This window comes from Sorex fumeus, unplaced genomic scaffold (genome assembly GCF_029834395.1).
Source record: "Sorex fumeus unplaced genomic scaffold, SorFum_2.1 ptg000007l, whole genome shotgun sequence".
Classification (NCBI taxonomy): Eukaryota; Metazoa; Chordata; class Mammalia; order Eulipotyphla; family Soricidae; genus Sorex; species Sorex fumeus.
Window position 1 is genome coordinate 60,876,568 of NW_026606064.1, and position 13,165 is coordinate 60,889,732.

Here is a 13,165-nt window from a genome sequence, read left to right on the forward strand (position 1 = left end):
TGAACCTATATGATATTATTCTAGTTTTATTTTTTCTAATAAAAGGGGTCTCTGAAGCAGTGTGCAGTGTCATGGGACCACCCCCGGGGATAACCAGTCATCTTGGCTGGAAGGCATTGCTCGGGTACAGCTTTGCTGGGAACCTCCAGGCTCCTACTGGTAGTGCTTAGGGAACACATGATGATGATGCTGCTCAGGCATGGGGGGGTGGGGTGGCCAGGGATTCCACTTAGGACCCCATGCATGGCAGGTATGAACCGCAGTTCTTTGAGCCATCTCCCTGGCCCGTATTTTTATTTATTTTATTTATGTATTTATTAGGCAACAAATCATAGAGAGAAATATAAAAGTATATGCCTCTCGGAGAGCCTGGCAAGCTACCAAGAGTATCCCTCCTGCACAGGCAGAGCCTGGCAAGCTCCCTGTGGTGTATTCAATATGCCAAAACCACAGGTCTTATTCCCCTGACCCTGAAAGAGCCTCCAATAGTTGGGAAAAGATGAGTAAGAAGAGGCTACTAAAATCTTAGGGCTGGGAAAAATAGAGACATTACTGGCACCCGTTCAAGTAAATGGACAGACAATGGGATGACAGTGATACAGTGATACAGTGATGTAGGAGAACTGCTATTTATCCAGCTATTGATTAAGCTGATTGAATTGGGCATGAACTCCACGTTGCCTTTTTAAAAATTTAATTGGATATCCATGAGATAGACCATTACAAACCTGTTCATAATTGGGTTTCAGTCATACAATGATCCAGCACCCATCCCTCCACCAGTGCACATCTCCTACCACCAATGTCCCCTGATTCCCCACCACAATCCTTCAACCCCCCACCCCCTACCCCCAGTCTCCCTCTATGGGAGGCACTTTCCTTCTTGCTCTCTCTCTCTCTCTCTCCTTTTTCTTTTGTGCATTATGGTTTGCCATACATAAGGTGATAGGAGGTCATGGTATTTGTTCAGGGCATTCGGTATTTTTATCGGGGACGGTAAGGCTGGAGTAGCTTTTCAATTGGGTGGAAGCTTTGGGGTGTGGATGTGACTGCTGCGGCTTCCAGAAGCACTGGCATTCACCCCCAGGAACCAACTCCAGCGCCACCTTGTGAGTTCTACTGTCCTCCCGTTGTTTGTTGATTTGCTCAAGCGGGCCCAGTAACGTCTCCATTTTGAGACTTGTTGTTACTGTGTTTGGCATATCGAATACATCACCAGTAGCTTGCCAGGCTTTGCTGTGCGGGTGAGATACTCTCAGCAGCTTGCTGGGCTCTCCAAGAGGGGTGGAGGAATTGAACCCGGGGGCCGCGCGCAAGGCAAATGCTCTACCACTGTGCTATTGCTCCAGCTACTACTAGCCCATTTTTTTGTTGTTTTTTGTTTTTTTTGGGTCACACCTGACGATGCACTCCTGGCTCTGCACTCAGGAATTACCCCTGGTGGTACAACTGGCCCATATTTTTAAGAGGAAAAAAATATAAAGCCACAGTGGAACCAATCTGATGGAGTAGGTGTGAGCGCTGACTGGGTCAAGTAGGTGGAGCAAGGAAACAGAAAACAGATAGTGAATGGGTACTGAGAGCCTAGGGGTGCTGGGTTCAGTCCGCAGAAGAGCCTGTGAATTTTGGAGCAGCTGGTATTTGAGAATCTTTAGTGAGGTGTTTATCTCCACCCGACACTCCGGAGTCTTGCCCTTATCTTCGTTGTTCCAAGTATGTGAAAAATTCTGGAACTGATCTGGTGTTTTGTGGGTTCTGGGGGCCTCGGAGATCAGAAACATGTTAAAACATCTGTCTAAACCTGCTGTCCTGGCGGTGACTTCCAGACAGACGGAGTGCAAAGAAATGCAGTTGTCAAACAGCTGGAACCCTGACCACTTTATGGGGGGAGTGAGGAGGATGACGATCTGATTAAAACGCTCCCATTTTCAGTGATGTCAGCAGTATTTTGCAGAGAAGTTTAGAGCATTCCTAACCTAGGGCTTATTGCTTACATTTGAAAATGAAAATCCCACGGAGCTCATTTGGGCTGTTTTATCTTTTTTGGTGATTCTCCCTTCCAGGCATGGAGATCAGAATGAATGTATTTCTAAACCGTGTTTTGTTTGTTTGTTTGTTTGTTTTTTTAGAGATAAGTGAACTCAAAACTCAACTATCAGTAACTTTGTGAATTGTGCTTTTTAATAAATTTTTTTAAAATAAAAACTAAAGGTAAGTGGGCTCTTGGTTCACAGAGATTTGTGCATGTGCATTATTAAGTCTAAGGGGAACTGCATTTTCTGCCTAATTGTTTCCCGACTTTATAAGGAAACATTCGTCCTCACTGAGGATAGCCCCACTTTAAGTTTCAACATGGTTCAGATTTTACAGCATCCAAGATTTTCCTAACCAGCCACCTCTTTCTTTTTTTCCCCTTTCCTTTTCTTTTTCTTTCTTTTTTTTTTTTTTGGTCTTAAAACATGTGCTTCTGGCGGGTTCAATAAGTTGTTCCTGCCAACCAGTTGCTTTTATGGTAATTGACAGCGTAGCTGATTTTTTGGAACCTTCACATCTAAGAAGGCATTTGAGCTCAGACTTCAGGGTGTCTGAGCCAAGCTACTTGCAGCGTAAGAGATACAGCTGAGCTGAATGTAGGGCAGTCCCAGCTCAAGTCTCTGCATGTTAATTAGCGACACTGAAGTCTGCTCTAGCTCAGAACTATGATTTCCCTCTTTCCAGTAGCATCCAGATTTTACCCTTTTGTCTATTGTTTTTTAAATTATGGGGTGCTACTTCGGGAGGGACCGAAGGAGATAAAACCTTGAACACAGGTGAAGGGTCTCCAAACCCACTATTTTAATAGTGACTGTTGCCTAGAAAGACACAAAACATTTGAACCCTATGACAGCCGGCAAGTTTATACTTCAGAGGAAAAAGAACCTAAGGAAAAATATATATATATATTTATTTAATGCAAATTATCTTATAGAGTGAGCTAGTTGTAAATTTTCTGACAAATTTTATAGCAGTTCTGTAAGATAATGGGACCATTTCTCTGCATTTCATTTCAGATAGAAAACAAAACAAAACTCCACAAACTACTAGATCTGTATAGACCTTTGGTTTTTCTCTGAAAACAAAAATATTTTCAACAAGAGTCCCTGCTTACTATCTTCTTTTTTCCTAGTTCTTTTGAAAACTAGAACAAATTCCCCTCTGGAGGTGCCTTTTGGGCATCAAATATCCTAGTGACACCTGGTAACTTCCACCACCATCCGAAGGACCTTCACCCTGCCCCTATGATAGCAGCCACAGGAAAAGCATAATCTACTAACACAAATTCTATCTTTTGATCGATTACTTCCCTGGACACAGAGCCCTCCCTCCCCCCCGCCCCAAAAAAAAGGTAGCAGTTTGGTTTTTTCTGAGCTTTTTTGAAATCTTTGAGGTTGAACTTGCAACATTTGCGGCATTGTCAATTCAAGAGGAAACAAAATGCTTCTCTTTTTATGAGCACTTCTATTGCCAAGAAAGGAATTTAATCCATGCTGAATGACACTGACAATGCCTGGTCTGCCTCGGAAATCAAATATATAGAGCTCAGTTCTTTTTTTTTAAACACTGCTGCGCAAATGCGCGAAGCAAATTAAGAAAACCCAAACGGGGATTGGAGTCTGTGTTTTTACACTTCAAAGGTATTTTCATAGGCACCAAACTGTAAAACACATACACCCAAAGAGTAAGCAGAATTTTATAATTTCACAGTTGGCTGAAGTAAACTTGTTTCTCAGTGGAACAAGTTCCAGGAGGCAGCAAGGGGACTGCTCGCCGCATCCAGCCTTTCATGGGCTTGCAGGACAGACAAATTCTCGCATTTGAGCTGAAGCCGGCTCTGCATCCCAGCAGTGACTGTATGCCCTCCTTCTCCATGCAGGCTCTATTCACTTCCGTCTGGCCCTGCTGAGCCGTGTTAGCCGTTACATATTTGATCCCGCAGGCCTCTCTTGTTGGCCATGAGGTTATCACTTTCAGCCTGACGACGCCGGTAGGAATCTCATTCTGGGTTCCTTTGTTTATGTGAGACCTCTTCTTCTGGAAGTCAGAGCATCAGTTACATGGTCTTTTCTAAATGATGTTTTTGTTATTTCCCTAATGTTATTTAAGCTTCATGGAACTTGTTCTGCTTTTGCCAAGTCTTTCCATTGAATAAATATCTCCATAGCCTATTGCTTCACTTTGGCAGCAGAATTGTTGCGATTTGTGGGCAAAATTAAGCAAAGACCTAAATCAACCTCTGTCTCTGTCTCTGTCTGTCTGTCTGTCTCTCTCTCTCTCTTTGTCTCTCTCTCTCTGTAAAATGTTCAGTGTTGCTGGCTTTCTTCCTCCTAAACAAAGACCTTGACTCATTCTCTATTCGGGTAGCATCTTATATCTCAAAGCCACTGATGCAGAATAAGTTAAGGCACAGGGTATTCAGAATTGTGCCTGACACAATAGAAATTATCTACAAACAAAGTTTATCAGAGTTCAGCAACTGAAAAGTTGTCATTCTTTTCTTCCTGTAACTGAATAATTTCATACTTGCCAAATTACCCAAAGCAGCAGAGGGTTAGCTAACCCGCTAGGTTAGCTCTGGGCAGGGCCAGAGCTCTTGGACCCTGAAAGGACTCTAGAGAGTGACCATCCAGCCACTAACAGACCCAGGTGCCTGTGGACTAGACAGGTTATCTCATTTATTCTCAACACCAGCCCTGTCATTTATTCACGGAGAGTTTTTGTTTTTGTTGACCTTCCATTTCTGTGGAAGGTCAAGGAACTAGGAAATCCCAGGAGGCTCTCTCTTGCCACCTGTGTTTGGTGGTCTTGGGCCACTCCCCCACCCAGGATGGCTGATGGCATGGGCAGACTAGGAAGAAACGAGGGCCAGGCTGGTTAGTAATCAGTTGCCGTTTATTGCATCTCCCCACGTGCCTGTTCCAGTCTCACTAAGCCCCTCATTCTAGTCTCACACTGCCCCTCATTCCTGTCTCTTTCTGTCTCTCCTGCTCATCTCTCTGAACTCCCACTCACGCCTTGGTCTCTGTTTCTCTAGTCTCTCCCCATCTCCCTGCACTGGGGGTAGCCACCATACCCTGTCTGGTAGCACAATCAACATATGATAGCCCTTCTTCCGCTCAAGGGCAAAATACCACTTAGGGGTTTTCTACTTTCCTTAGTCCAATAACTTAATTAACATCTTAACTAACATCTTAATTCTACTTCTTAATATTAGTTATTTTGTATGAACACAGTAAGAGATACATTAAGCTTGGAGGGTGACTCTCCTGGGGACATCTGGCTATAGATTTCAGACTACAGTGCTCAGGCCAGATTAATCTTTTCTAACCCTAGCAGGGTCCTAATCCAGCTATTACTTTTTGGATCATGACAGAATTTGTCCATGACCGTGTTCTTAACTTATAGTTAAGTATTATGGCACTTTGACCTGGGTCATTTCGATGCACCTTACCCCGGGTCCATCCTCCAATCCCTCGTCGTGACCCTGCTTATGGGGTGCCAGGAAGTAAGGGCAACTGAGGCTTAAGTCAAGAGAACAGAAGCCCAGGAGTGAATATCATTTAGAGTCAATTAACTCCAAGTTACAAAAGCATAGTATTACTTGTCTTCTTGTGTCTAAACAAAAAGGACATTGCTCTGAATTAACTATGCAAAGGACTTAAGGAGAAGAAAAAAGCAGCATTTCCAAGTTAACAGAGTCTGATTAGGAGAGAAAGGTGATTGACTGGTTGGGGAAGAAGAACACAAAGAAAGAGGTTACAAATAAACATAGAGGAATGGGAGCACTGTGATAGGAGTAACCCAATAAACCTAAGCTCCCTGTGGCAAGGAAGAAAGGACAAACTAATATTACCTACACTTTTCTTTCTTTGATTTTAAGCAACCTGGGTCCCACAGTGAAGGACTGTGGGAAGAGTTTCACCTACTGCTCTGTCCTCGTCAAGGGCCTTGTCAGGATGTGCTGACTGGCTTTCCAGATTCTTTTCCTCCGAGGAAGGAGTTAGAGCTTAGCTAATTTTCATGTCATGTAACTCTTTTCTCTTGACTGTTTCTTCCGAGGGAAATATTGGATGTGTCTTATGATCATGTTCTTCCTCTCAGGCCTTCTAGTTCCATGACTCTCTGCCAGCCTGGAACTAGAAGCTTAACGAGTCTCAAGCACTGCAAATCACTTTGAGTTATGTATTGGACTGGAGAAGAGAAAGGAAGGGAAAGTGTAGAGGGCCAAAAAGACAGCTTTCCAGAAGGCTTACAACCAGAGGGCCTCCAAAAAAAATTGTACTTCTTATGCTCTCTGAGAGTGGCACAGATTTCCTCATTCAGTAGCTACTTGAGATAATGTCAGTTGTTGATGACAATGATGTTGGTCACTTAGTCTCAGTCTGCTTCGGGCTACTTCTTGTAAGCTAATGAGAACTCCCAACCCCATCCTCTGACCCCATTACCTGCTCCATGTTGGTAGCCCTTGTTATTTCCTTTCTATTTCCCCCTCCGAGATGTCAATTTTTGTGTTTCCAGTACCATATTCTTAGTTGTCTGGTTGATTGGTTTTGGGGTAGCCACACCAGGCAGTGCTCAAGGTTTACTCCTGGAACTATACTCAGGGAACATTCCTGAAGGGCTCAGGGGGGGCCAAATGGAGTGTCCAGGACCTAACTCAGGTCAGGTGCAAACAAGGTAAGCGCCCCATCTACTGTATTATGGCTTTAGCCTCCCAGTACCAGATTCTTTCAGCCAGAGGAGCTACCCACAGGTGCTTAATCAAAATCAAAGTCAGAAATTAATTTCCTTTTCTTTATATTTACGTGGTCTTGGATGATATTATTACTCTGAGTGAGAAGCACAGCTATGCCAAAGTTGAGAGTGAAGAAACTACAGCTCATCTCCTAATTCATTTGCTGCAGTACCAGATGAGGATTGTGCTTGGGTAATGGCATCTTGTTCAGGTGTGCGGGAATATCATGGCGTGTGTCATTCAGTTGGCTAACCAGAGGAAACTATTGTCAAATCCTTTTGTTGAGATGAAGGTTTTATTCTCCTAAATAATATATTAGACTACTGAGCCAAATATTGAAAATCTTCTAGGAACTCCCTTATTTTACAATTAAGGAAAGATGGGGTGGGGGGCATCATTCTCTGCCTTAGAGGTACACAGAGGTGGGTGATGGGGCAAGGCCAGACTGTACATGATTCAGGAAACATTCTTTCCCCTCTACCTCTTGTCTCCTTGTGAAGGGGCCCAACTTCATGAATAAATTAATCTCAAATTTATTAGTATATAACATTAGTTCTACCTACTTGCTCTCATCCCTGCAAAGAGATTTTTATTTTCTGTATCATAATGTAAACTACTTGATTTTTGTTTCAAAAAAAATTACTACATTTCAACCCTGTCTTTTCGTAACTCTCATTTCTGCTGATAATCACCAAACTTTGCAAGCAAAAATTTTTTAAAAAGAGAAAAGGGGAAAGTAATTGAGCTTTTGCTTTTCTTTTCAGACACTCTGGAAAATGGATCCAATAAGGGTGAGAGGTGAGCATTGCATTTCTATCTACCATTGGTGTTTTCTGTGGATGTTACTTTCTGCATATGCGGCCATGAGTTTGATCTTTTCTTCTTTCTCTCTTTCTCTCTCTCTCTCTTTTTTGTTTTACTTAAATCCAGTGCAGCTAATAGAAAGGGACCAAGCAAGGATGATACTTACTGGAAGGAGATTAATGCAGCTATGGCCTTAACAAATCTTGCACAGGGAAAAAACAAACTCCAGGGAACTACCAGCTGCATCATTCAGAAGTCATCACATATAGCAGAAGTAAAGACAGTCAAAGTGCCACTGGCTCAGCAGTTTTAAGAGTTTGTCACTTTTCAGATGGATGACTGTTCTGTTCTTCACATCGGTGTGTTTATCATAACTCCTCATCTTAAGAGCTGAAGCTGGAAGGCAAAAAGTTCCTTTCAAAACTCGCTGTATTTTTAATTATCCTAAATATATCACTTAGTTGCTTCTGTAAAAGATATATAAATTATAAAAACTCGCTTTAATCAAAACTATTAACTTATTTTATGTTACTCGAACTATGCATAAAATGTCTGCATTGCCATTACAGTTAAGTGCCTTGCTTCCCCAAAATAACCTACAACGTGGGCATAGTAAATGGCTATGCCTCAAAATGACAATGCCATAATGCTTACAAGTCTGTGTGTCTCATTCCAGATGGACCTAACCATTCCAGAACAGAAACCATAATTGCTGAAAGCCCTTGAAATGTATTCAGTAATTCACATGTTAAAACTTGGCAATCTGTTCAGCCTAAAAGTGAAATGTTCCTTTAAAGGAGAGGGGAGAAAAAAAAACAAAAAAAAACCCTGTGCAATATTCTAAATTGTTCAGTGTACTTTTCAGAGTAACAGTGAGAATTTATGCATGTACTTCGCTTGTATATCAGCTATATTACAAGCTTAAAAAATGAAAGATGTGGTGTTAGCCTAAATGTGTATCTTTAAGAATTTCAGTGAATATATAATAATCAAAAAAAAAAAAACTTCTTTAAAGCACCTCTGGAAAACACCGCAATGCCCTTTAGAAGTAATTTGGATTTTCTTTTCCTCAAGCTTTGCAGTTTCTTTCATAACTTTATTATATAAATAACTCCAACTTTTCCCATGTGGAGCTATAGTTTGATTTTAAAACATAATCCTGTTTGCATTAGAGTTCAGTGGGGTTTTTTCTTTCTTTCTTTCTTTCTTTTTTGTAATGGAAACTTTCATATGGAATGGCTGAAAATCTTTTATTTGGTTCATTTTGAATTACAATTGCTGATGGGCAATTTATACTGCCATGAGAACAAGACAATGAAAGAAATGTATCTCTGTGAATATACATATCCACATGTAAAATTTATTTTAAAATTTAAAACATATGGAAAGCAAACCATTGAAGAGTCTCTGAATTTTGCCAAGGACGACATTAAAGTAAAAATTAAGTGAAATCATGCATTCAAAAAAGGAACATTTTGTTTTCAAATTAGACTATCATTGAGTGAGAATAATCAATAAAAAGAAAGAAGAATATCTCTTTCAATCAAACAATAATATTCTAATCAGCTTGGGGAGACTTGAAACTTGAATAAGCAGTGAGGATGCCAAACATAACAGAGCCTGTGTGTGACAGAGAAGTAGAAAAGATTGGACTCTTCTGTGGTAGGATGTTTTTTCTGGGTATGTAATCTATTTTGTAATTTTTTTTAATACTGGAAAACATTTTTGGTGAGTGTGAATGAGAGCCAATAGTGCAGCCATGTGGTGACATTTTCTTTATTTTGCAAAATACTCTTAAAGCCAAAGGCTGCTTTAGCTGACAGATGAACTATATCATTCTTGATATAAATTGTAGGATACTTTTCCCTGTAACATAGCATTGGGGGGATTGGGTATTTTTAGTGTAATGAAGATAATTTGATATGAAAATATTTTGTATATATATATTTACTTTGTTTTCTAAATTGCTCTTTGCAATGAGTGCAAAGCAAGATTGTAAGTTATGACTGTATGATCAGATGAAGTATGAGTTCACTTGGTTTACATCCTTATGTAGTTACAGGTACGTGATAAAAACTTGGAAGTCTTTTGCAAAAACAACTTTGCCAAAAAATTATGATCATGTCCATGAAAATGAAGGATAAATACTTCACTCTTTTTCATACTGTTTTAAGTTATTCTAGTATTAAATATTTTAATAAAATGTTTCTTCTATACATTTCAGTTAGGTAACTAGATGCTTGTTGTTTTTATTTGAATAAGTTATGATTCCTTTTTCACCATCTTTTAAAAAAATCAGCAATCATTTTTCTAGTATAAAATACAAATGGCAAGCCAATAAAGGGTGGCTATTCACATGACTATTTTTAAATACCAAAGCTTGGAGTCTGTCCTATAAATACATCAAGAAGATTTAATAATTAGCACATCCTTGGTAATATTTCCAATTGTAATTACTTTAAACTTATTTTTTTCTTTTGCTACTTTAACCCATTCTGGAAGTTAAAAATCCCCCAAATCCTTTAGGAATCTTGAACAATGCTGAGCCAGCAATTGAGAATCTGACTCATTATTTATGTTGTAGAATAGTAGAATTACCTCTATTCTTCATTTTGCCATATTTAATTCATTTTAATAAAATTAATAACTGCCAGGATTTCTTGACAGACTTAAAATAAAGTTAATTTCTAGACCTCAATAACCATATGAATTTTGTTTTCCTTTTATAGTTGACCAGGTGAAGAGAGAAATTGAACAGAAGAGTCCATTATAGACCATAATTCTCCTTAAATTAGTAAGGGAAATGGTATTGAAGGGCTGGATTTGAATTAGATTTGCATTTCATCACCTTAGACCATCAGTCAGCCATTTAGATGCCAAGAAAGAAATAATATGATGCTAACAGTTAAAAAATATAACTTGAGCCTGGGAGATGGCCCAGAGGGATCAAGTGTATGCTTTGCATCTGGGAACCCTGGGTTCAATACACAGTGCTGAATGGTCCCCCAAGCACTGCCAGGAGGGTCTCCACCCAAAAGAGTGTGAATTTAGAAAGATGTACAATTCTAAAATGAATATTTTCCTTGCATACCTTATTTTAGTAGCTAATACAATCATTACTATTATTGTATACTATGTACTGGACAAAACCTTGGCTTTGAAGCTACACAGATCTTCGTCTGACTTAAAATTCTTCCACAGTAAGATCCACTCATCATTCTTGACTTCGGTTTCTTCATCTGCAAAGGAATTAGGTATACCTATGGAGTTTGTTACATGTTTCAGAGAATATACAACATTCTGTTGTATTCAGTATACAGTATACAATATGTGCAATAGTGCCTAGAGTTTAGTAAGTGTTTAATAAATGGAAGGTATCAGCACATCATGGTAATTCCCCCTTATAAGGCTTATGTGCTGTGAGAAGGACATAGGATAGGAATACCAATGGAATACATGACATGGGTCATTTAACAAAGAGCTTTAGGAAAAGAAAGACATCTGTTAGGAAAGACTACCAAGAAATGCTGAAAGTTGGTATCAGAATTCGACCTTCAAGGAAGATTCTTTTATTATTCCTTTGAACTTCCTGGAGAGACACATGAAGTAGAACAGCATGAAAAGAAAAATGTATGTGCCAATGGAAAACTGTGTTCAAGAGCATCCTTCATTCACATCGTCACAATTGCTTTTCCCTCTATCCTGCTTGATCCTGTTTAAGATGATTCAGAACTCAAGTTTCTGTCTGTATTCTCGGCCTGCTCCAAGTAGCAATGTTTAACAAACAGTGGCAACAGCCATGGTCTGCTTTTAAGCTCATCCAGCTCAATGGCATAACATCATGCAAATAAACACAGAGAATAAGAACAAGGCGCCTGACTCTTCTGTCTGGGGTGGCTGAGCTCGGCCATGCCTTGGAAGCAGCGTAGAGTGGTGGTAATAACTCCAGCTAGCACAGTTGGCCTTATTCTTCACTCCTTAATGAATCTGAGGAATAAGTGTAAACTTTCTCTGTCTAGTGTTTGATATCTGAAATGTACCTACTCTGAAGATGCATTATAAGGATTAAGAGAGACAGTGGATATAAAAGTGTTTTTTGCAAACTACATGGTACTGTACAAATGTTAATGATTATTAATATATTCCAGATGACTATCAAAAGCCTAATAGCTCATACTTTTAGAAATATAAATTGTGGTTTCTATAAAGTATACATAGGCCCCTAGATTTTATCAGATACATGCTATGATCTATCATATTTTAATCCCTTTGAACACAAAGAGTTCTTTTGGTCCTTTACTGCTTTGTAATAATTATAATCAGAATTGGTTCATTGTCACACTGCAATAATAGGATCCAGATTTCACTACTTCCTAGATTTGATATTCATGCTAGAGAGAAATCAGAATTTTGGTTTGGGAGGTGTGCACTGGGCTTTTTTTAAGGGAGAAGAAGAGATTTCTAAGTTTGGAAAACAAGCTGATGTGTTTTTATGGCTTTACACAAATGACTTCATGGGAATTTGTTTTGTATAAAGATAGTCTCAGTAAGCTTCTGAAGTAAATTGCAACCCAGAGTCATTTCTGAAAATTTTATTCTACAGCGTATCTATTCTTAACTTGCATTCATCAATTTTAAACAAGTTTTAATTTTTTAAAAAATATAAATGTAATTCATACTAATTATAGAAAAATTTAAGCTACCCAGAGGGAAATAAGATTAAAAGTCCATGTTTTATCTCTCCACAATTCCAAGCCCATACCCCCAAAGTAACCATAGTTAACAGTGGCCTGATTATGTTTTCATACACTCTTTACACACACAAATGGTATTTTTTCACCTTGTACTTCTTATTATTTACAACATTTTCCACATTCCATCATGTATTTTTACGTATCAAAACATGTTGATGCCTTATTTTGAATGGATGCATAGTATTCTTATTTCAAATCTATTATGATGTATTTAACAAAGACTCCTGTATTGGATGTTTGGGTTATTTTCCATTTATAGTTACTTTCAATAGTTTTACTCAGAGTGATTTTGGTTTTTTTTTTCTAACCAAGGCAATCTTTCTAAAGAAAATAACTCGCTTGATGCACTGCGCTCTTGTAAATGAAATTGTTTTACATTCTCACCCCTTATTGCCTTGCAAATTAATAATAACAGTGAATTGTCATTACCCTACAGACTTTATCTGAGGAATGTCATTACATACAGTGAACTTTCTTGTGCTTGTAGGACTTCCACCATTTATACAACTACAGAATAGATACCTAGAAGTGGAATTGAGGGATCAAGTGATGGGTGCATTAAAAAGAATTTTGTTGTTGTGTTCTGGTGCCCAGGGCTTACTCCTTGGCTCTGTGCTCAGGGATCACTTTTGGCGGGGCTCAAGGAACCATGTGGATTTCACGATTGAACCCCAGTGGACCACATGCAAGGCAAATGCCCTACTCATTTTACCATCACTCCAGCCCCATACATTAAAATTGTTCCTATATGCTGATGTTAAATTGTGACCTAGAAAATTTAACGATTAACAGATCCAGCAACGAGATGTATTTATTTTTCCTTCAGTTGGGCAAA

General features: G+C 39.2%; 1 protein-coding gene across 5 annotated transcripts in view; it reads left to right on the forward strand.

Annotated features, from left to right (window-relative positions):
• MKX (mohawk homeobox) overlaps positions 1–8,377 on the forward strand; it is an 83,706-nt gene extending 75,329 nt beyond the window's left edge. For 4 of the 5 annotated variants that reach the window (XM_056136586.1, XM_056136595.1, XM_056136604.1 and 1 more), the window contains 2 exons: positions 7,537–7,570; positions 7,703–8,377. In XM_056136586.1, the coding sequence (XP_055992561.1) occupies positions 7,537–7,570; positions 7,703–7,889 (221 nt within the window). In that variant the 3' untranslated portion in view covers positions 7,890–8,377. The remainder of the gene's footprint in view (positions 1–7,536; positions 7,571–7,702) is intronic. The other variant, XM_056136622.1, reaches the window with a different exon arrangement.
• The last annotated feature ends 4,788 nt before the right edge of the window (positions 8,378–13,165 follow it).